The following is a 24,609-nucleotide window of genomic DNA, read 5'->3' on the forward strand; positions in this document are numbered from 1 at the left end:
TGCGTATGGTGTGAACTGGTGTTTGAGACAAGCTGTGAGCTGCTAATTGGGTGAAAAAGAGCGGAGCTGGTCTCTAGTTGTTTATATTTAAGGAGGAGGTCGACGGGGAGCTGCCTAATCGCATTCTGTCAACATGTTCTCAAACATAGTGGATGTTGGCAGGAGTTTAAAACCTCGGCCGAAGGTGACACGCCTAGAACTTCTTTTGATAAACAAGGATCATGAAAGAAGCGTGTTTATTTTGTTAGGAGTAAGTACAATGTAAGATTAGGTTTGTACGGGCTCAAGCAATATGATCACAGATATTTAATTCTAATTGTGAATTACCGTGACAGTTGTACTTTGTTTGCTAAATCATGATTCAGTGCTTTTGTGTTCAGACACTTTTCTCCACCCACTCCTCCTTTTGGTCCTTTTGGCTGCAGTCAGGGTTCGAGTCTCTTGGAAGAAGATAGTAATTGTGATGTAGTCTCTAGGAAATTGTGGCATACATTTACATTATTATCTAGAATTGCAGGAAAATAAATATAATAAAGACCACTTTGAAAAACAGATAATATACCTTACCATCCAAAATAAATGTGTTCTTTTTTTGTTTTATTTAATTTTTTTCTATACTGCTGAATAAAATATTTGATGTACTCAACCTTATTTCACTATGATAATGTGAGGTTACATGTTCTCTTTTTGTAATCTGGTCAGCACAGCCACAACAGCAAAACAGGAAGTAGATGTGACCACTGTGAGACTACAGATCTGAAGAAAACACAAATCTTAAGCAGTACTTAAACTCTACTATGCAATACTGAGTATTCTGTAATCCTGACATGAACAGCAGTCCTTTGGTAGTTAAAAAAGTATGCAGCCTTATTATTCCTAGTTGCATTGTATGCTTTACTAAGACAAAGATAATATGTTATGCAACTTCACAGGTCACAGGTGGCTTTTAAAGTTACACCGCAGACTGTTTTTATAAAGCAGAAGAACTATGGCTGTCTATTGTTTTCCTTGACTAACAGGGAAAACAATAAGTCCTAAAATGGTGATTTGTCAGTAACAATAGGCAGTGTTTTTGGACATAACACCATAATGGCAATATGTTTTACTATAAATAATTGACAAAATAAGCAGGTATTTTAAAACAGGTAGTTAGGTTGCTGCTTGTTAGGTGGTTGAACTGGATGTCCTTAAATTTTTGTGTTACCATTACTATGAGAAGAAACATCAATTTTATAGTTATTGTCACTATTATTTTCACCGTGACTAACTAAGAGTAAAATCCTTTTTTTTTTAACTTTCTCTCACACAGTTTCATAGATCACCATTCCTTTACTATGCGACCAGCTTCATGAAATTATACTTTGACTAAAAAAGTAAAATAAATGTGACACAAACAACATGTCAAGTATTTTAGCTTCTAACCCTCTCACAATTCTTACTTTTTAGTTCATGTGTTTATACTGGTTCTGAATCATCACAATTACAACAATAAAAAAATAACTGAATAAAATTGACATCCCTTAAGCAAAATGTAAATCTGCTTTACATTTACATAGTTAAAATCATAAAGAAACATTTGGATCTTTTGGTACTGACCCCATAATTTTGCATACCAAATTCCCTTTTCTTCCTTTTTATAGCGCTGACTTGCAATGTACTATAATACTTTTAATAATTCCCAGTGAAGCGGGCAGATTTACACACAATAAAAGTGCATGAGTTGAGTGTTTCTGTCTCAGCAGATCTCTCTTGGCCATCTGCACCAGATTATTTGCAGCGAAAGGGCACTGCTGTGTCTAGACCAGACCTGGCTAAGCTTATTACAAGAGACTCTCCACAGGTCACCCTGTAAAGCCTATGTTTATGATGTATGGACTCCAGTATGCTGTCTAATGCAATGTGTTCAGATGTCCATTTGCAAAGGAAGTGAAAGAAGTGGTTTAAAGATCATCTAATTGTTAATTTTCAGATGTCAGTAAGCAATAGTAATAGTTTTGATGGTATTTTCTGTTAAAGGGACAGTCCGGAATTTTGGACATAGGACCTAATTTCCTAGTTAGCCAGAGTGTTGGAGACGTGTGGAGACACTTTTTAAAATATTCCATCCGGTTCTTGTATTTGCAGAGGTCGCGGGTGCTAGGCTAGTGCATGTCAATGGCCATTGTTAGCGTGCCACTAAAAACAGTCTTACCCACTCCACAAAGCACCCGGAGCAAATCTGTTATAACACCAGACTGTCAATGTGAATGTCTGTGTTGATAGAATAATTTTAGAAGTAAAACCAACCTTGCATTTGAAGGATTTATGTCTGAGTTGCTTGGCAGCAGTGGACTGATACATGAGAAAATAGTCCCTCAACACGCAATGATTCATGCGATGAAAAATGAGGAAATGAGGCTCTGTGTCCAAAATTCCAAACTGTCCCTTTAAGGTCACTAATGGGTCAATTACAGACAATAGATTGACTGCGAGTGTGTAGATACAAATTATTCAACATTATAATGCAGAGAAAAAGACTCTAGTAATAAGCGGTTAACTAATATAAACCTTTAAAGAAAAAAATAATAGATGGATCAAATTTAGTGGCTACATATCAGTTCGGAAAGTGCATTGCTTGCTTGCTGCAAAACAAAGCAATACTCAGAGGCACTACTGATAAATAATAAAGTAGAATAAGCAGTACTATGTCCTTAACATCTCTCATTCACTATCAACCACTGGATGATTCATTACTTTAAAAAGAAGATCTTGAGAAATGTTTTGAAAAGTTTTACAATTTCAATTTATTTTTATTTTTTAATTCAGTACATCGACTAATTGAGATTTTTGCGTTGTTTTTTTTCAGCAACATGAACCGTGAGGACCGCAATGTGCTCCGAATGAAAGAACGTGAAAGGAGAAATCAAGAAATCCAGCAGGGCGGAGGAGAGGCGTTTCCAGCTAACTCCCCTCTCTTTCCTGAGCCGTACAAAGTGGTACGTGTCATCACAGTTCACGACACACATCACGAGTCACTTTTGATCAGTTTTTTAAGGTGAGGGGTGAGAGCTTCAGCATTTTACCATTTACAATATTAATGCATTTGAAGTAGTATTATGCATTACTTCAAAAATGCATAGAATTGTATTGTATAGTATTGTACCTTTCTAGCACAGTATTACATTGTCTGTCTTAAAAATGTAAAATTCTGCAAATCCAGCTTTTAATTTGTGGTATGACATGATAATTCAACACTTTCTTTTACAGTTCATTCACTGCTAAAATATTGAAATATGGATACTAAATTTGGTGGGCTGCTGTATTCTACGTATCACCAAGAGTATTTGTTCCACATTGACTTTGCACATGTAGTGGTTTATCAAAGAAATACTGTTGTTAAAATGTATTTGTTTTTTACAAATAATGATACGTACTACAAAATATCATGGGCAATCCATCTATTATCTTGATAATATCGTATTGTTACCTATATATGATATCGAATCATGAGGGTCCGCGCGATTCCCAGTCCTACTTTTAATATGCTTCAACCTTAAGCACAATATTTGATGGCGTTTCATAATATCCACTGATTTCCTCGTAAGGATAAAGGATATAGCCGGATATAGCCCGCCCCTTCTCTGGTATCTCTTCAGTCTCATGTGAAAGAGCCAACTATATAAACAAGAGAGAGTGGATGCTAGTAATCTTTAAATGAGTCACTTCTGGAGAATCATAACTGTGACAGGAAATGAGAGCTGCACGGACAATCTGCAGTGTTTTAGATTGACACAGATTTGTTAGTGATTGCTGTCAATGACAATATTGCTATTACGAAGTAACTTGAAGTACTTACTAGATCAAACTGCTTTTATGGTCTTAAAATATTCAATAACGAACTGGTATTGGAAATCGTGAAAACTTAGCCAGGTCAGATATCAGCTTCTAAATATCGATTCCGGGTTTGGGCATTTAAATTCGGGTTACATCGATATAGCTTATTCAGTTCCGATACCGATTCCGATACTATAGCTTTAAGTATCTGCCAATGCCTGATACTCAAAACAGCATTTGTTTCCTTAAAACAAAAATAAAATAAGACAAAACTGATTCAGGTGTGTTATGGAGCTGTTATTTCTCTCTCAAATAATTACAGAACAACTTCGTATAAATACAAATTCACACATTATGAGACTTTCTGGGCCAGACATGACCAGTAAATAGTCTTATTACATCAGAAAGTCTCATAATGTTTGAATTTTTATTTATTGTAAACTATTTTAAGTTTTTCTGTAGTAAGTTGAGAGATAACAGCTCTGTAACACACATTTGTTTAAAGGAAATATGCTATTTTCGGTCTCTGGATGGTGTTTATCTCCGCTCACTTGCAAATGATATTGTGTTTTAACGAGACCATATTTTAATTTTCACAGGCAAAATGTGATAAGCCAGATACATATTGTTTTCCCTTGGACACGATCCTAGTGCCAGTAATGCTATCCTAATCTGCCTCTCAGGGCCAGTTAAATGGAAGTGCCCCCCGCTGTGTGCGTCTCTCCCTCCCCCTCTCTTTCTCATCCTTTCTCCCTCTTGCTTTCTCTCTCCGCCTCTCTCCTGTCTTTTTCTTTCTCGTTCTGTCCGCACCCTCTGTTTCTTCCTCTCTTTTTTTTCCACAACCCTCTTTCTATCCCTTGATCTGACCTTTCTCTCTCTTCTCTTCCCATCCTCTTTTGCTTTCTCTCTTTCTTTCTCTCTCTCTTGCTCTTGGTCTCTCCCCCTCTCTTGCTCTCTCTCTCACCCTCTCTTGCTTGCTCTCCCTCTCTCTTTCTCTCTCCCTTTCTCGTTCTCCCTCTTACTCTGTTTCTCTCGCACTCTTGCTCTCTTTCACTTGCTCTCTCTCTCTTGTCATCCCTCTTGTTCGGTCTCTTTCTCCTTTTCTCTCCCTCTTCCTCTTGCTCTCTTGCTTTCTTTCTCTCTCCCTCTCTTGCGCTCTCTCTCTCACCCTCCCTTGCTTTCTCTCCCTCTCTATTTCTCTCCCCCTCTCTTGCTTTTACTGTCATTCTCTATCTTGTCCTCCCTCTTACTTTCTTTTTCTCTTGTTCTCTCTTTGTCTCCCTCTCTTTTGCTCTCTTGCTTTCACTCTTTCTTTCTTGATTTCTCTCTGTCTTGTTCTCCCTCTCTCTTTCCCTCTTGCTTTCTTCTCTCTCTCTCTCTCTCTCTGTGTGTGTGTCTTGTTCTCCCTCTCTTTTTCCCTCTCGCTCTCTCTGTGCGTGTTGTTCTCCCTCTTATTCTCTCTCTTTCTCTCTCCCTCTCTTGCTTTCTCTCTCTCTCTGTCTCTCTCTGTGTCTTGTTCTCCCTCTCTCTCTCCCCCTCTTGCTTTCTCTCTCTCTCTCTGTCTTGTTCTCCCTCTCACTCTCCCTCTCTTTCTCTCCTCCCCTCCTTTTGTCTTCATAGATCCAGCACATGTAGGCCGGCCGTCCGAACAGTCTCTCCTCTTTCCCAACCAGCTTGTGTGTAATAAGCGGATTCCAGTTCTGCGCGCTGGCGTAATCTTTGCCTCTAACCAGATTTGAGCAGCAGAAAGTGGCTCTCTTTCCTTAGCTGCAGCGGCCCGTCACCATCAAAGCTGCCACCAGGAATGCGTCCTGACAGGTCTGGAGGAGGAGGAGGGCTGCCCCGTGTTTGGCCCACAACAGAGTGAAAGGTCAAAAACAGATTACATCCAAAACAATAGGCCTCTTCTTGGCAATGCGGTAAACAGCAGATAGTGTTGTCTAAAGTGTTGAAAATCAGATACTAAAATCAGATACGGCATTCAAAACTAGTATCACAACTAGATACTCATTTGAGCCTGTATCAGTACTAGGGATGGGCAATCGGTGAAATTTTCTTAATCGATCGTCGGAAGAATTAACGATCGATTATCGATTAATCATTAACATTTTTATATTAAAATTATCATCATTATTATTATTATCTGCACTACTAATCTGCATAAATAAATTCAACTTTATGACATATAAACCATAACGATTCTAGAGCCACATCTATCCGTTTTAGATTATAATGTGTTTAATTCAGTTTTGCGCAACTCTCACAGAAACAAAACTTAAAACCGCATCGGTCATTTGCATAAACTAAGCGAAGATAAAAATACAGCTCTTGTGCGCTGATGCGGTCAATTTCTGTTGGATTAAAAGACACGACTCAGTGGAATACAGGTTAGTGTGACAATATTTGCGTTTGTCAAAACCAGGACACCGTACAGGGAGAGGGAGGTGGGGACTCGTCATCGACATTGCGCGACTCTCACCTGGCAAAGCTTTTTCCCACTGGACACCGAAACATATGTGCTGCTTTGTGCACTGTACACATGGACTCACACTTGTCCCGAACGGAAAGCGTGGACTTTCTTGTACAAATCATCATTGCACATCGTTCGCATTTGCACTTCAGTACGTTGCAGACTGACCGACTGTTTGTGTTTGCTCGCTCCTTCTGAGTGCAGAGAGCTACATGTACAGACCCCTGTTTGGTCACGCTACGCACAGCAACCTACATTCGGTTTGTCGATTAAAATGAACGTAATCGATGAAATTCTTAATGATCAATTATCGATTAATCGACTAATCATGCCCATCCCTAATCAGTACTTTAAAATTCATGTCAACAGAACAGAAATGAAGTGTTCCTGAATAGCTTTAAAATGATCTTGAGCTGTATCAGAACAGGTATAAGAGCACATAGACTAGTATACGCCCATGGACCACTATGGAACCTTAAGTATTTGTGTATTTGGTAAGATTTAGGTGGAAAGGGGAGACTGCTATTGCTTTTATACAGATTTTAATGTCCAAAATAAAGAACAATTGAGAGAAGATTGAAATATGAACTGCTAAAGTTAATCACTGAGCTAATATTCAAATTAAGTCTTTCAGAACTAGGGATGTAAAGATATCCAAATCTCTTGATATGATATGATGGTGTGCTCTCAGTCAGAAGCACAAAAACAGTCTGCCACCATCAATAAGAGAAACTTCAACTCTTGCCACCTTCAAGTCCTACTTAAAAGAGTGGCTAAAGAAAAAACAGACTTGTGGACACTTTTAGTATAGATTTGTTACTTGTTTTTGCTTTGTTTAAATTTGTGGTGTTACCTGCCAAGGGACTACAGATGGAAATTAGCAGTCTTGCTATAATCTGGCATATTTACACTGCAATGTTGTAGATGTTCATTAATATGCACTGTCCCTATTAAAAAAAAAAAAAAAAAAAAAAAGATATTGTCACGATGCGCATCTTACGGTATGATATTTATTACGATATTTTGGAGAGGCTGATATAATTGTAGTTGGGATGCTTTTTTGCTTTTAAAATACTCTGACAAGAACTTGGTGTGAATTATTACTGTCATAATTCCAAGAATTTAAGTAAAAAACATATAACTTCATGTTGTCTGCGCTGAAATGAATCATGGGATATGTAGTTCCCAATGTTTATTAGCTATTGCTACTATAAAACCAAGCATTTAAGCTAAAGAACTTGTAATTTGATCTCTTGTAACAGCCCACGATATTATTGTGAGACTTTTGACGATGCAATATCACGATATTTCGGTTATTGTTACATACCTATTGAGAACATGTTTGTAGAGGTATGAGTTACATGTTAAGCAGATGTAGGTACAATATATGAAGATTAGTCCCTTTTGTTAACCCAAAAATAATAGCTTCTTGCCATGTAGTTATACAGTTCTTTGTTGTGTCAGATGCACATGTCTGTTAGCTGCACTTACAAGAACCACTTTATTCAACGAGTCATGAGTCATGTGCTCTGTGGTTGACAATACGATGCAACAGTCCGTCTGAGGTAGCCTAAATTTAGACTCAAGTTATACACACCACTAACTGAACTTTTTTTTTTCTTTGATTAACAATGTGTGAGTCAGGTTTTGCTCTGTGTTTACATTTGTTTAAAGGAACTATTAAACTACCCATCCGCAAAACACAAATTAGGTTAAGATGTGTAAACACTACAGTTGCAAGGGTAATCTAAATAACAAATGGCTACTCTAGGCTGCAGTCATTTGCTAACACAGTGTCCTCTTTAAAAGTCCTATATTATGCATGTATTCTTGTGTGAGCTTTAAGCCATGTTATAATGCTGTTATCTCATCAAACATGTTCCTGGAGTTGTGTTTTGTTCATGTTTAAGTAAGAAATCCTGCATTGTGATGTCTTATACTGGTCATTTTCAAGTTAACAACTACTTTTTTATCTTTAGTTCAGCAGAGATTGTCAATTCCACGGCTAAAATCATCCAAAAGATTACATAAAAGGTGTATGGTAGAGGTGTAACAATACGATATGTTTCACAATACGATATCGTCACGGTATGAACCTCACGGTGCAATAACGTGGGACAGCTCACGGTATGGCGGGGAGGCTCGCGATTAGGAATGTAACAATATCCAAATCTTTTGATATGATATTTTCACGATATACATCTCACGGTATATTTATTGTGATATTTTGTGGAGGCAAACAAAACTTTTAATATGCTAGTTTTAGTAGTAATATGCTAGTGCTATGCTAGTGCTTAGAACTGTTATTTTTTCATGTAGTCTACACTGAAATGGAGCAAAGGATCATGGTCTATGTAGTTCCCTCTGTCTTTTTTTTAGCTATTGTGGCATCATAACTCTCAATGTAATCAAAGACTTGTAATTCAATATATTGTGATGGTCCACGATATTATTGTGAGAACTTTGATGATACGATATCACGATATTTTGGTTATTGTTACATCCCTAGTGTATGGAGTTTAAAAACACATTGGAGCACTTCCTGTATTAACAAATGACATCTCAAGGGGGAATGTTTTCTGTCTGAGAGAAGAACGCAGCCTAAATATGCAGGGTTTGTGTAACAGATCAGAAAATGGCGTAATCTGGACTTCTATTGTTGTTTCCTCTGTAATCTTAGCAGTTCATATTTCAGTGTGCTGTGAAAACTGCACTGTAAACTGATTTTTGATTTCATGACAAATTACATTACCAGACGTCTCCAAAATCTTTCAACTCTGACATTGAAGTGAATTGATACCTCCTAACTCAACCATCCTTTCTTTCTCTCTCTCCATGTCTCTCTGTACGCCTGTCTGAATCTTATATAAGCTTTAGTTTGACATTTTCTCTGCTTCACTAAGTCGAAGTTGGCTGTTTTTCTTTCGCTGCAGCTGTGGCCTGCCTCACACATGTATGTTCAGGTCAGGAGGACTTTTACGGGCCAGCGTTGAAGTCTTTATATCTCCTCAGACCAGACCCTAAAGCCCAAAGTATCAGTTTAAACATCAGAGCCACTCCTCTCTTTGAATGGAGCAGATGTGGTACGATGAGGCAAATCTTGTGGTTATCTACCGTCACTATAAAGTGTTAACAAGTAACGTCTGCATGGGAAAGAAGTCTAGAAAATATAAGTGTACTTGTAAATACGCAACTTTACTAACTGCGTAGTTGTATTGCACTATTGGAAGATCAACATTCATATCGATATATTCATAAAATATAATTAAAACACAACACCAGATATAGTTTTGAGGAGGTAACAACATTACAACATGGCTGAAAGTTCACAAGAATCCATTCTGTGTAATATAGGGCCTTCAACTATATGCAACATGACACAAAAAGGACTAGCTGTTTATACCTCTTTTGTAATTTGAGCCTGAAATGAAAAGAAAGTAAATAAATATGTAATGTGTACTGATATTTGATTATCAGTGCCTAAAGTGTCTAAAATGTCCACTTTCAGTCAAAGTCAAAATGTGGTTTCGCCTGTAATTTGACTAATAGCTCACATCCGTATAGAAATGTTCATTGTTTTAAATTCTTGCATGTAACCCAACCTTTTAAAACCACATGTGAATCTCCATGAGTGAGAGCCAGTCCTAACAAACAGGAGCCGGAGGTGTGCTCTGAAGTGACCAGTACGAGTCCTGCAAAAGGCGTGTTTGTGTTTCCTTCAAGACTGAAACAAGATACTTTGAACAGTTCCAATCCATTTACCAGCTTCACACTGGTCTCCTGAAAACCGGACAATTTAGCATGATTGATTAAGGCTCGGGGGGAGGAGGAGAGCGGCTCAAGGGGTGGACCAAATGATTACTTGCATTGGATTGCTTTTAACACAATTTGTGCTCCAGGAAATCTCATTGGATCGGCTCTACAATGTTTTGGATAATCTGTATTGTCCAGAGATCCACCAATAAGGAACCGAGTCCAAAATTTCGCCTTTGTGAGCCTGTTATTGACATCCACGAAAGAAAGCCATTTTATTTTTGGCTTGTGTTATTGGTTGTGCAAAATTAAATTACAAAATCAATAGTAAATGTTTCCCTATCCTAATTTAATATTGTTTTTTGAGTGAAGGATTCTTAAGTGTATAGGATTTGTAATTAAGGTTTACATAATAATGTTGGTTCTGTTAGTAGTATGGTCTTTATTATTGTATAAATCAATGGGGCATAAATATATTGATATTTGAATTGTAACTACAAGCTATATATGGCACCATCTTTTTTTTTTCTCATTTGTCATTGTGGGTACTTTACAGCATACTTTAAAGTGTCACTATGTAACTTTTTTCTTGGAGGGCCAGCCACCATTTTGTCTCTGTAAAAATATTTGTGGTTTTCCTAGAATATTCCACAAAGAAGCAGGCAACACCTAGCCTGATTCCTCAACCGGTTTCACTTCATAGAAACTGTCTGACCTCGCAGTGTTAGAATTCGTTTGCTCGACAGTAGGCGGGTACTTTCACCAACTGCTGCCATTTGGTCACATATGTAATGCGCTGCTAACGGGGCTAACTGATATATTAAGCTTTTCCCAAATCCTGTAGGAAGAAGGGCAGTAACATCTTTCCTCTTGATAAAATTCACCAAACATTCTCTTTGTTCCGGCTTTAAATCCTTGATCTCGGGAATCATTGACAACACAGAATGTATGGCTCTTCTCTGATTGGCTGGTGCCTGGACTCGCACTTCCGAGGTTCTTGCAAACCATCTAGTGTATTCCGATCTAGTCGCTGGAGAGAAATGAAATTGAGCGGAGGCACTAGGTGGAATATTGCTTAGTTACATTTATACCCCATACTATATTCCAGGTTCTCCATGAAAACAAGCATATGGCAGACCCTCCTTCAGAAAAGTGCACTTTTAAAGTAATATACAACTACTACTGCAACTTTATTTTTTGGGTCCTTCATAAAAAAATAAAAATAAAAATCAAGTTAATGGTGCTCTTGATAACTTTTTGGTTGGGGGTCCGTCACCTTCTTGTTTCTATGTTGTTCCATGGTATGACATTAAACAGTTCTACTTTACGTTTAATAAATTACAGGTGGGTTTTATAGCTCAAAAAACAGGCATTCTGACTGTGAGGGTGATCTCCTCATGGACATAAAGGTTCAAATGCCATTCTGTGAGCGTCTTTATGGAGAAAAGCATTTAACAGGCCCTCCACCAGATAAGTTACACCATGAACCTTAACCTTTCTCTTTAAATATGTCATTAATTGCATAGAACCAACACTGTCATTACACAGAGCCGTAAACCTATTCATACTTCTGCAAAGTTCTAACATTTCTCCATTTTGCTCTCGTCCCCACAGTCCAGCAAAGAGGACAAACTCTCGAGCCGTATCCAGAGCATGCTTGGAAACTACGACGAGATGAAAGAACCCATCGGCGCAGACACTCTTCCCAAACTCTCCAAATCCTCCAACAATAACAGCTCCTCTTCCTCCGAGGACAAGTCCGGGACGGGCCTTTACGCATCGGATCAGCGCGGCGGTGGTACGGGAGTCAGCGGACAGAGCAAATGGACTCCAGTTGTTTCCACTTCTTCCCAATCCCAAAAACGCTCAGGACTGCAAAGCGGGCACAACAGCCAAAGGGGCGGTAACAGCGGTAGCAGTGGTAGTAGTAGTAGCCAAAGGCACGGCGCGGAGGTGCGAGAAAAGAAGTCGAGTAAGCATAGCAGCGCGTCTGAACATTCGAAAACGCACACGTCGAGTCCCGCTAAAGGGAATTTAAGCTCGTCCAGAGAACAGCATCACAGCAAAGACCGCTACAGGCCCAAGTCTCCACGGGACAGGGAGGCCAGCTGGGACTCCCCCTCCAGGTAAGGGTGTTGAGATGAATCGACTTTACAGTAAATAATGATGATAATAATAGCTCGACATTCAATTTGCCTTTTTAACTCTTTTTTTATTATGGGTTTCAGTCAAATAACTTTTTCCTGTTATGGGTGCCATTTTAAGGACCATAGATGAAGCTACTTTACCATGAATTATGATAAATGTGCACAATAGCTCAACCTTCAATTATGCCTTTGACTCTCAATAATGTTCACTCACATTACCTGTTATTGCAACACCACCATTCTGAGGACTTTTGACCACACTGAAGATCTAGTAAATGATTTGCCTTGACAGTGCTCCTAAACTTTTGGGTCACTTGAAGAAAGTACCTTAATTTTGATTTAAAAGCGTTTCACTTTTTCATAATATTCTTAGTACTAAAACTTGACATTGTAACTTGTGTGAATTTGTGTACGAAGATGATCGAAGGGCCTAATGGACAGAATCGCAGCCACACTTAATGAAAGATGCATGAAATTGAAATTGTGTATCGCATTGTTATCTGCAAGATTAATAGCAATCGAAAGCACAATTAGAATGGATGCAGTTAGCCATGAGTACTTTGCAAAGAACAAAACATACCCATGTAGTTTAGATCTGTACATGTATATTTGAAATGTGATTCTTGTATTATGTTATAGTCGGTCAGTTCATATATTGAGGTGTTTTTGCTAATTCTGGATGCGTTTGAATTAGGAACTTTGAATAGAATCCTGCTATTAAAACATAAATCGCAAATCACGCAGTCACAAACCTTATAAGTAAAATTTTGTATTTTTCGTACAATTATTTAGAGATGGACCGGTATGGTTTTTCATGGTTGATCTTGATATTCCTCGTTTAGATTCCAGAGCAAACGATGTTCGATAAACTTTGTCAATACTGTTGGGAAAATATGTAGGGCAAATTTTGATTATTTTCCTCAAATTATGTACTTAAAACTCACCCAAAACCAATTTTACCTCAAACTTTTAAGCTGTGTTTCACATTTAGTGCAGTTTGCCTTTTCATATTTAGTGCTCAAATAAACCTTTTTGTGTATTTTTTTTTCGATCAAACAAAATACTGACCTTTGTTGGAGATTTAAAACCGATAGGTAATACTCTAAAAGCCAAAATATCCTCCAACCAAAATATCGGTCTATCTCTACAATCCCTATTATTACCAATATTATATCCACTAATTAAAATTTCCTCTCCAGGGTCCACACGTTCCCCACCGGGCAGCACTCGAGCCAGGCCTTCCCCCCTTCGCTCATGTCCAAGCCGGGCTCCATGCAGCAGAAGCCCACCGCATACGTCAGGCCCATGGACGGACAGGAGACCACCGAGGCCAAGAGCTCCCAGGCAGAGAGCTACATCACAGCCCCCTCGCACAGCAGCACCGTGGGGGAGATGAAGTCCAACGGGAAGGCCTCCCTCTCCAAACTCAAAATCCCATCACAGCCCATGGAGGTACGGGTGCGTATACTAACAATATAGGCTTATTTATGATGGATGTTAAAGTTGCACTGTATAATTGTTTGGTTAGGGATCCGTCACCACCTTTTCTCGGTGGATATGTCATTGCACTGCCTGGAATGTTCCACAATATGACATTAAACAGCTTTAACTTTCATTTATACCTAGAAAAACAGGTATTCTGACTGTGAGCAGAGTTGCCTCTCCATAGATCTGACCTGTAACTTGGTCTGGTTTTAATACCATACTGTGAAACATTCCAGACAAATCAATAACATATCCACGGAGAAAAGCTTTTGACGGACTCTCCACCAGAAAAGTAATACAATGCACCTTTAAATAGTGGCATAAGCCTGTCACAATAATTACTATATCGACTTATCTTTCAATACATAGATAGATGTAACAAAATTTTTTGGTCAGTATTTATCATGAGTACTTTTTCTTTGTACTACTGGAACATTTTTTTATTAGTATATGATAAGATATGAGCTGTAGCTGTATAAACTGTATAAAGGCAGATGAAACTTGTAAACCATTAATTTAATCTGCCTTTTAACATGTAAACACTGAAAAATACCAAATCTTCAGAAAACATAGATATGTTCAGAAAGAAATCCTCTGTAGTTCTTATTTTTGCTTGGAGTATAAGAATCTATATATTTTTTTGTTGTTTAGGGCTCCAGTGACCCCAACTGTGTGGATGAGATTCTGAAGGTACATTACTGCCTACAGATATTAGTTGTTGTGTGTCAGGTGTGTTTCCACAATGTTAATTTAAATCCGTCTGCATTTCATTTTTTCCAGGAAATGACTCAGTCGTGGCCTCCTCCACTGACGGCCATCCACACGCCCTGCAAAACTGAGCCTTCAAAGTTTCCTTTCCCCACTAAGGTCAGTAGTATCAGTGTTACTGGAACACCATAATAAGGCAGTTCAAGAGAATGGTTTTGTTTGTAAATGTGTGAACTGGATTGTAGTTACAGCCCCAAGGCAACTGCCTCTTTACACGACCATGTCAAATTAGACTGGGTTTACTTGAGTTCAGGGTGCCTCATTTCCATCAGTTTCCATGAATTCTGACTTTTGTAGAGTTTTTCTTGGTAAAACTATATTTTATTACATCTGTGGATAATCTTTGACAACACGTGAAAAACTGTAGGATCAGAGCTCTGAGCCTCATAATCTCATATTTTAAGGTTGTCAAAAATAGTTATCCAGAGAACAGTCCATACTAAAACTAGTATGGGAACTAGATAACTAATTTGAGCAGGTATTGGCGTGGGTAAAAATGCACAAATGACACTACAGTATTGAGGCCATATGAATGCAATGTGACCAGAACCTAGTGTCTTGCTCTGTAACTAAACAGAAACTACACTGCTATTTCTAGCTTTTATTGTACACAGAGCCAATTCTAAATTTAAAATGGGATTTTGGCTGATAAAAGAAAAAAAAAAAAGGACAAAGAAATATAAGATTGTTACATTAATTATGTTTTTTCATTTGCATTTAGGACTCTCACCCATTCCCCAGCGGTCATAGTAAGTACACCTCTTAATTAAATTAAATTAAACAAATAGAAAGTTGCATTGAATCACTTATTATGTGTTCAATTTCAGAACGTTCCTCAAAAAGCTCCAGCAGCCATCAGTCCAAAGCTTGTGAAGACCAACCCACGTAAGTCCTTTGTCCTTGTATGATCTTAACCATGCAAACGTGCAGATGCGTCATCAGATCTCTATAACCCCTTTATTTGAATATGCTTTGAAAAAACATATGTAAAATGATTGAATATTAGTTTGCGCTTAATTTCCATTCTCCTTGCTTCAAATTATACCCAGGCTTGGTTTGCTCTTGTCAGTTGATGTGCACATACTGTTAATCTCTAGTTTGTTTAGCCATTTGTTTTTCAAAGCAGATTCAAATCATTCTTAGAATATGTAGAGTGGAATCTAGACTAGTAGACAAATGAGCCCTTCCATTTGAATCATTAATACTACATACCATTAAGAGTCAGTGTATGATATTTTTATGTTTTAGGCCGTTGGAAGAGGACCTCAAACTTAGCAGCAGTGAGGACAGCGATGCGGAAGAGTCTGGGAAAAATGCCTCAAGAAATACAAGGTAAACGTATTAAGTTTTTGTTAAACTTGCCTGTAACTAGTTTTTTAGGTTCTGCAGCCAAATGCATTTGTAAGTTAGTGTGGCCAAAACACTGAGCGAATCCCCATGAAACAACTGGCACAGTACTTAATTCTTAACTCTGTAAGGACAAAATATCTGACCTGATTCAGTAGCCTGTTTCCCTTCTTGGAAATCGTCTTGCAGCATTAGGATTCGATTGCTCGCTTTTTTTGTTTAAGCAATCGCTGCTGTTTGGTCGTGAAGTATGTAATGCGCCAAATCCTGTAGGAAGAAGGGCAATAACATCTTTCCACGGGATAAAATTGACCAAACATTCTCTTTGTTCCAGCTTTAAATCCTCAATCTTGGGAATCGTTGCCAACACAGAATGTATGGCTTCGTCTACATCCATCTCAGACAGGCACTTGAGTTTGATGTCATGGCTTCACAGCTCACAACTGAAAAACAAATTTGGCCTGAGTCTGACATGTGTGTTCTAGTGTATTCCGATTCCTGACCTAGTTGCTGGAGAGAAATCAAATTAAGCAGAGACAGTAGGTGGTGCCAGCCTGGTTACAAAATACCTCTCCTCTGATATGACTTTTGTGAATATTTCTTTAAAGGTTCTATATGACGCAAAATTTACTCTTGTGAGTTTAAGACATGTTAGAATGTTGTTGCCTCATCATAATATTGTCTCGTCTGTTGAATAACACACAAACCCTTTTTTTTTCCAGTAATAACAGTGAAGTGGCGGAGCAGTTGAGGGACGACTCGAGCAGCCACAGTGGGTCCGAGAGCAGCTCTGGTTCAGACAGTGAGAGCGAGAGCAGCAGTAGCGACAGTGAAGCCAATGAGCAACCACGGCCTGCATCACCCGAGGTACAAGGAACACAACTTATCTATTTGTTTACATATATTATTATTCTTGTTTTCTTTTGTAACACATGTACAATGTATAATGCTGTGTTTTATTAATGTTTAAACTGTTTACTAAAAGTAGTCAGATTGTCGGAAAAAGGAATGAATACAGTGAATGTGTCAAGAGAATCAAAAATCTAAATATCACAAACATACATAAACACTCACACACTCCCTCACACACTCACATTTCACTTTGATTAACTCTTAAACTGAATTATTGTCATCTGAACTAAACAGACTATAAAACACATGCAAAAAGATGTTTCATAACAAAGATTGCAAACTAAACAAAATCACTGCTGACTGGACTGGTTGACTGCTAAAATCGTTGTTAGCTTCAACCCTACTATTTGGCATAACCCTGAAAAATTAAATATATGACCACAAGCACAATCACTTTCAGAACTTGTGGGTTTTCTTCATTTATTTATAAAAATACATAGATACATGCCTACTTACTTCTAACCCCACCTGAAAGGGAGACAATAGCACATCATTGAACCTGAAATTGCCCAATAATGTAATTTTAAAAAATGTGAATGATTTCAGTTCTAACTATAAATTTCCTGTCTGGTTTAGCAATAACCCACTTCACCCCTGATTTCACAACCTTAGACAAACAAATCGCACGTACTCTGCATTCAAACACTTCGTAAATTGTGCACAAAAATTAAAGTGCTCATATTACACCATTTTCTGATCTATGTTCTAATGTTTCCTCATCAAAAACATACCTGGAGTTTTGTTTTGTTTCATTCACACATGTTTTTGTTTAGTTTTTCTCTTAAATTGAATACACTCTGTTCCATCTTGTGATGTCATGTGGTTTTTATACTCCATACACCTTCACTTGAATCATTTAGGCTCTGGAATTTTCTGTGCCCACTGAACTAAACAAAATACAGCTCCGGGTCTGTTTTTGAGGAGGTGACAACATTCTAACATGGCCTAAAGCTCACAAGTCAATTTTGAGTAATAACTGGCTCTGCTTTAGCTTGTTTGTCTAGAGTGTCTAAGGGGTATCCCATAACGCTTTGTCACGAGATGTCCCAATCTATTTTTAGCAGCTGTGAACAGCGCTCTTCAACAAAACTTATATGTTTACTTACTTTCCTTCAGCCTGAACAACAAGGAGCAAACAAGTGGCAGCTTGACAACTGGTTCAAGAAGACCAAGCAGTGCTCTCCAGCCTCCCCTGTGGACAATAATAATGCTCCCACCAAATCCAAGAAGGAGGGACGGGACAACAGCTCAGGACGGAGCCACAGCAACCAGGGGGGCAGCTCCAAAGACTCCTCCGCCCCCACACCCAGCAGGGAGTCCCGGGCTCCACAGAAAGGAGCCGAGGGGGGCAGAGGGAGGCAGAAGTCACCAGGTCAGAGCGAAGGTACAGATACGGTCATTCTAACGTCCACCCAAATTTGTCATTGGTACCATATTCTTAGAAGATTGATTTATTATATTGCTTTATTATTTCTTTTTGGAACTTTATGTTCCATTCACCTTCTGTGCCAAATTGACTGGATGCAAACTTAATTTAGTCCTTAATTTGAAAAAACATACAAAAGCAAGAACATCTATTTTAAGTCATGTCATCATCAAAGCCAAATTGAATATAGAGGAGATAAAGGTCCTCTATGTGATTTTTCTGCTCTAACACCTTGTCTACATAGAAACATTTGCCATGATATGTATAACCAGAAATGTTGGTGCACCATAAAATAATTAAATTAACATAAACCATGGCTTGTGACATTTTTAATTGCATCTCATTTCTGTCTGTTAGAATGCTGTGGTTACAAAATGTATGTTAATAAAATGTTACTATAAGGTAGAATGCCACATTGTTGATAATATATTTGCAAATGTTACAATTAGGGATGGGCATTCGATGAAATTTTCTTAATCGATCGTCGGAAGAATTAACGATCGATTATCGATTAATCATTATCGTTTTTATATTAAAATGATCATCAGTATTATTACTATCTGCACTACTAATCTGCATAAATAAATTCAACTTTACGACATATAAACCGTAACGACTCTAGAGCCACATCAATCCGTTTGACATTATAATGTGTTTAATTCAGTTTTGCGCAACTCTCACAGAAACGAAACTTAAAACCGCATTGCTAATTTGCATAAACTAAGCGAAGATAAAACTACAGCTCTTGTGCGGCGATGCGGTTCAATTTCTGTCGGATTAAAAGACATGACTCAGTGGAATACAGGTTAGTGTGACCATATTTGCGTTTGTCAAAACCAGGACACCGTACGGGGGGTGGGAGGTGGGGACTCGTCATCGACATTGAGCTACTCTGACCTGGTAAAACTTTTTCCCACTGGACACTGAAACATATGTTCCTGCTTTGTACACTGTGCACATGGACTCACACTTGTCTCGAACACAACGGAAAGCGTGGATTTTCTTGTACAAATCATCGTTAAATACACATTTGTGCTTCAGTACGTTGCAGGCTGACCGACTGTTTGTGTCTCGCTCCTTCTGAGTGCAGAGAGACACATGTACAGACCCCTGTTTGGTCACGCTACGCACAGCAACCTACATTCGGTTTGTCGAGTAAAATTAACGTAATCGATGAAATTCTTAATGATCAATTATCGATTAATCGATTAATCATGCCCATCCCTAGTATAACCAGAAATGTTGGTGCGCCATAAAATAACTAAATTAACATAAACCATGGCTTGTGACATTTTTAATTGCATCTCATTTCTGTCTGTTAGAATGCTGTGGTTACAAAATGTATGTTAATAAAATGTTACTATAAGGTGGAATGCCACATTGTTGATAATATATTTGCAAATGTTACAATAACAAGAAAGACTGAATTTATTTATTGCAATGCTGCTCCTATCTGTTCTTGAAACTTTGTATTCTTCTTCAGAACAATAAAATATTTCTCTCATTTTCACAGTTGGGACAAACAGTCGAAAAATTACGGGAAAGAAACAGCCCAAAAAGTCAGAGAAGCTCCCTGTGGTGGAGGAGCCCAGGGGAAGTGTAAGAGTGGAGAGTGAGCCTGCTCCAGAGGTCTCACAACGGCCTAAAGCACCGACCAAAGGCTCCCGAAAACCAAGCCTCAAAAAGGAGCTGAAACCATCGCCTCGACCGCTCACAACAATAACAGCGGACAAAAAACCCAAACCTAAAGCGCCGGTGAAAAAGCCACGGAACTCTTCCTCATCTGACTCGGAGGAAAATGAGAGCATCCCGTCTTCATCCCAAACGCCCAAATACTCAGAAAGTATCAGGACTCCAGTCTGTGTGTTCTCCCCGATGGAGGACAAGGAACTGCTGTCGCCCCTCAGTGACCCGGAGGAACGCTACCCATCCAGGACATCCCAGCAGCAAGTCCTACTAGTCAAGATAGGTCAGTATATTTTATCAACATCAACACATGAAGTCCACTAAATTACACAAATCACAAAAAGGTCAATGTGTAATTTACAAAAAAGATGCAGTTTGCTCTGGGTAGAATTATTTATACATGATATAAGTTTTTCTAAAAAAGATCAAATATAGGAAAAGGCTTCAGACGTGTCTGTAACTACATTGCATTTTTATTTTCTGTTGTTAATATCAAGTTGTTATGCCCGAAAATGATGCTTGGAGAGTGTTTTTCTTTGTTCCAATAAATAACACTGTTGAAACGGCCCCCAGTCTGCAACAAATCTAGGTTTCATTTGACAGAAAACATTTTATTTATTTATTTTGATGAAAACATTGTTTGTAAATTATTAATACTGGAGCTGTTATAAATGATAACAAAATTGTGGTTTTGTTTCCATTCTCTCGACGAGAATCAAATCTCTTGTCCTAGCCCTCTCCAGAATATATTTATGTGTGCAAAAGAAGTTTTTGTATTGCTGGTTGATTAATAATGGAACATATCTTAAGATTTACCAATGACTAAACATCTTAAAACCACAGTAAGAACCACTAAAATACAAAAACCTGACACAAATGTGTGTTTGTTCTTCTTTGATCATTTCAGACTTGAGTTTGCTGTCGCGGATCCCAGGACGACCGCCTGCGGACATCAAAGTTGAGAGGGACGATTGCGTAGAACGAGACACTAAAGACACCAGCCGGCACAACTCTGAGAAGAGCTCCAGCAAAGGCAAAAGGAAACACAAGGTACTGAAATCATTAAATAAAATGGCAAAAAAGTCTGTTCGAAATAAATAGAAATTGAATTGACTTTTTGTTTTGAATTTTAGACTGATGAAGATGGCACTAAACCAGTCAGTAAAAGACGAAAACCGGATGACAAGCCTCCATCTCATCATAAGAGCAACAGTGAAGAGTAAGTATAATCAGACTTATGTTTCACACCTGAACACTTTCATTGATTGGGTTTTTTTTCCCCAGTATCACTAGAAGCAAGTTTAAGAGTAACTAATCACAGAACATGGTGTACGATTTTGATTTGTTTTTATTATGATTTTAATGTATTTCTAATTCTGTAAAGCACTTTGAATTACTTTGTGTACAAATTGTGCTATACAAATAAACTTGCCTTGCCTTGCCTTGCCTACGAATAAGTTATATTCTTACAACTATTTTACAATATTAACATTTGTACTCCACTAGTTCACCCCAAGAACCAAATTATTTGTGTTTAGCATTATGAAAAGTTGATAATGTTTGACCAAGTATCCAGTCCAATCCAGCTTTATTTGTATAGCACATTTTATAAAAAAAATTTCCAAAGTGCTTCACATAACAATGTAAAACATTTTACTTAAAAAAAAAAAAATCACCAGAATTATGTTTCAACCATGAGAAAACTAATAGAAGCAATAAATAAAATAATAATAATAAAAGCAATGAACAAAAATAATAAAATCAATACATAAAAGCAGTACTAAAAAAATAAAATGGATAAAAGCAATAAATACATAAATAAAAGACGCAGATGTATGTCAGAAATTAACCTATAGCAGAATGTTGGTCTGAAATTAACACTTAGATTCCACCCAAGTAAATGACAAGACATAAATATCTTTGATGGAGACCTATACATACTTGGGCTGTATGTATAGGTCCTTTAGTCAATTAATTGGCTGAGCTTAGTCGATTAATTATGTTTAGATTATAAGGATTATATGGAACAACAGTAAAAGGAAGCAGTGAGTGAGTGAGTTAGCTAAAAACATTGTTTCTTGGTTATTTTTAATGCTCATGTTAGTATAGTCTTTTGATTGCAGTTTGGGTCAGATACATAAGAGATGCGTGATGGTTTTGAGAGCTTTTGCCATGCCCCTTTTTTAGTCGATTAGCAGGACATGTTGAAAATCTGCACATAGCTATAGTAATTTCATCTTGATTTCATTCTGTCAATAGAGCAATCGACATAGCATCAGATTGATGTCTTTTCTAATATTTGCTCCCCTCTCATTGCTTGACCCGCCAGCTCCCGGAGACCCCTGGAAAAGAAGGAGGAGCCCGTCCCTTCCCCGTCTCTGTCCGGGCTGCAGCGGACGCCCAAAGCCGAGCAGCCGAGTCGAAAGAGGACCGCCAGTCAGTCCTCCACATCCCTCTCCAGCGGCACGGGCAGCGGCAAAGAGGGTAGCCATGGCAACAAGACCAGCTCTGCCTCCAAACACCATAAAGGAGAGGTCAAAGGGCGCAGCACACGGGACGGCAAGGTTAGGACAAATGCATTAGGATCAGGGTGGTATGTGTACACTAGCAAAATGCTGGTAGACTTTTGAGCCGAGATTTGAAATTAGAAATGTTCTCCTAATGTGACGTGTACATGCTTTGAGGATGGTGTGGTAATGTTTACTTACGTTTAGCATCTGTACATTTAGTTTTTCATTGGACAGTTGTGTCATATGTCATTTGTCTTGAGAAACGGGCAGTAAGAACATTTCAAGTAACCACTTAATTAAGGTGTTAAAAGTCAGGTTTAGGCTAATAATTAAGTTATTAAACCAGAATCATTCTTCAGTAAACAGTTGGTTTATGCTTTATCAGGGCTAATTAAGGTGTAGTTTTTAGGCATTAATTTAAAATGTATTTTCAGCATACTGTTAAAAACAAGTTGGCATATTCCAAGCCAGCAGTAAAAGATGCCTATGTGTGTTGACTCTATCTATCCAGCACAAAATGATCTCTCCCTCCAGACTCCTCTGTCTCCTCCCTGGTTTGATCTGTCACTTCAGAGACTAGGCCCCTTCTTCCCCTAAAACTCTGTCCCTCTCGCTCTCCGTCTCTGCAGGACAAATCCTCCAAAGGCAGCAGCGATAACCAGCTGGCTGTGCCCCCGCTCTCCACCGACGGCTCCAAAAACCAGCGCTCCAAGCTCGTGTTCGAAGACAGGTAAGAGGCATCCCTTACGTCCCAAACAGAAAACTCTCAAGGGCTTATCTTTCATGCACAGGCTTTTCCAGACCTGAAGTAGCATTTCAGAAGCATAGAATTTGAAGTTGTTATAGGGTGCTGGTGAAGACGTGTTTAGTTTGTGTCAGATAAATAACTTAATCTTAAATTATGGAATTGACTAAGATTATCTAAGAATAAACAACTAAAATATTAGAGATGTGTTAACAAAAGAGGGAGTCTTATACATATTGTGTTGAAGACATACAAGTTTTACAGAACAACATAATGAATTCTACTGTCACAGATGCCATTTTCTGATCTATATTATATTTCCTCATAAAAACCCTGGAGTTGTGCTTTGTTTCATTCACACATGTTAAACACACAAATCCTTCTGAACTTAAGGTGAAAGGTAGCTGTTAACTGTTAACTACTGCTTCATTACACAACAAGGTGGAACAGAGTATTTTGAACTTTGGAGATGTAGGCGGACTAATAATTAAGAGTAATTCAAACATTTGAAAGAAACAAAGACAACTCTGGGCATGTTTTGGGATGGTAACACAGTTACAACTGGCTTAAAACTCACAAGAATCAATATTATATAATGTAGATCTCTTACTATGAAAACATGCAAGCCCTTACTACAGAGCATTGCTTTTTAACCCCATGAGGAAAAATTATGATTTGTATATCTTCGTGCTGAGCCACACCTGCAGTGTTCTCTCATTTCAGCCCCGGCGGGTTGTATAGTCCAAACCACCACAGAAACTCGTTTGAATCTCAGGTTTCAATGGTTAGCCTCAGCTTGCTACGATAACTAGATCACTTTCAGCCAAACAATCCTTCATGTAGTTCCGTATTGTAATTAAACTTACACATTTTTCACCACAAGGCAGCTTTGTATGAACTTAAACTTTTTTTTTTTTTTTTCCCAAGGGTACATTCTGCTGATCACTACTTACAAGAAGCCAAGAAACTCAAACATAACGCAGATGCACTGGTAAGAACCATTCAGTCACATATGAAATAAACTCAATATGATTCACACATAGCTCTATATAATATTGTTTCTATGAGGTTTCCGTGTAAACTAGGGTTGTCAAAAGTATCAAAAATTAAATACTAATTCATCCTAAAATTATTATCGAAACTAAATATCATAATAATAATTTGAGCAGGACATGTCTCACAATGTTACTAAATTCTGTTACTAAATCTTCACTGTGGTATCATAATCTGTATTGAGAAAATTTCATAGTATCAAAATCGAGTTTGAAATGTTAGTCTTATAACAACACTAGTGCAAACGCTTGCCCTATGAGTTTATTCATTTTCGATGTTTTTCTCTAGCTGGACCGATTTGAGAAGGCGGTGTATTACTTGGACGCAGTGGTGTCTTTTATTGAATGTGGAAATGCGTTGGAGAAAAGTGCACAAGAGGCCAAATCCCCGTTCCCCATGTATGCAGAGACGGTGGAGCTGATCAAGTACGGGCACATTTTACAGCCACAGCAAAACTTGGCTATTACAACACCTGTTATGTCCCTCGGCCCTTT

General features: G+C 38.2%; 1 protein-coding gene across 4 annotated transcripts in view; it reads left to right on the forward strand.

Moving 5' to 3' along the window:
• Positions 1-24,609, forward strand: part of aff4 (AF4/FMR2 family, member 4) — a 183,868-nt gene that overhangs the window by 152,211 nt on the left and 7,048 nt on the right. Inside the window, exons 2-18 of one of the 4 annotated variants that reach the window (XM_055148375.1) lie at positions 2,844-2,975; positions 11,651-12,162; positions 13,383-13,641; positions 14,320-14,358; positions 14,449-14,535; positions 15,158-15,185; positions 15,264-15,321; positions 15,685-15,768; positions 16,506-16,650; positions 17,812-18,079; positions 19,635-20,090; positions 20,715-20,857; positions 20,941-21,026; positions 22,137-22,371; positions 22,947-23,047; positions 23,990-24,053; positions 24,404-24,540. In XM_055148375.1, the coding sequence (XP_055004350.1) occupies positions 2,850-2,975; positions 11,651-12,162; positions 13,383-13,641; positions 14,320-14,358; positions 14,449-14,535; positions 15,158-15,185; positions 15,264-15,321; positions 15,685-15,768; positions 16,506-16,650; positions 17,812-18,079; positions 19,635-20,090; positions 20,715-20,857; positions 20,941-21,026; positions 22,137-22,371; positions 22,947-23,047; positions 23,990-24,053; positions 24,404-24,540 (2,828 nt within the window). In that variant the 5' untranslated portion in view covers positions 2,844-2,849. Of the gene's footprint in view, positions 1-2,843; positions 3,035-11,650; positions 12,163-13,382; positions 13,642-14,319; positions 14,359-14,448; positions 14,536-15,157; positions 15,186-15,263; positions 15,322-15,684; positions 15,769-16,505; positions 16,651-17,811; positions 18,080-19,634; positions 20,091-20,714; positions 20,858-20,940; positions 21,027-22,136; positions 22,372-22,946; positions 23,048-23,989; positions 24,054-24,403; positions 24,541-24,609 lie in introns of those variants that run through there. The other 3 variants (XM_055148377.1, XM_055148376.1, XM_020925040.2) reach the window with 3 other exon arrangements.

This window comes from Boleophthalmus pectinirostris, unplaced genomic scaffold (assembly GCF_026225935.1).
Source record: "Boleophthalmus pectinirostris isolate CB_2022bp ecotype Guang Dong unplaced genomic scaffold, ASM2622593v1 HiC_scaffold_12, whole genome shotgun sequence".
NCBI classification, from domain to species: Eukaryota; Metazoa; Chordata; class Actinopteri; order Gobiiformes; family Gobiidae; genus Boleophthalmus; species Boleophthalmus pectinirostris.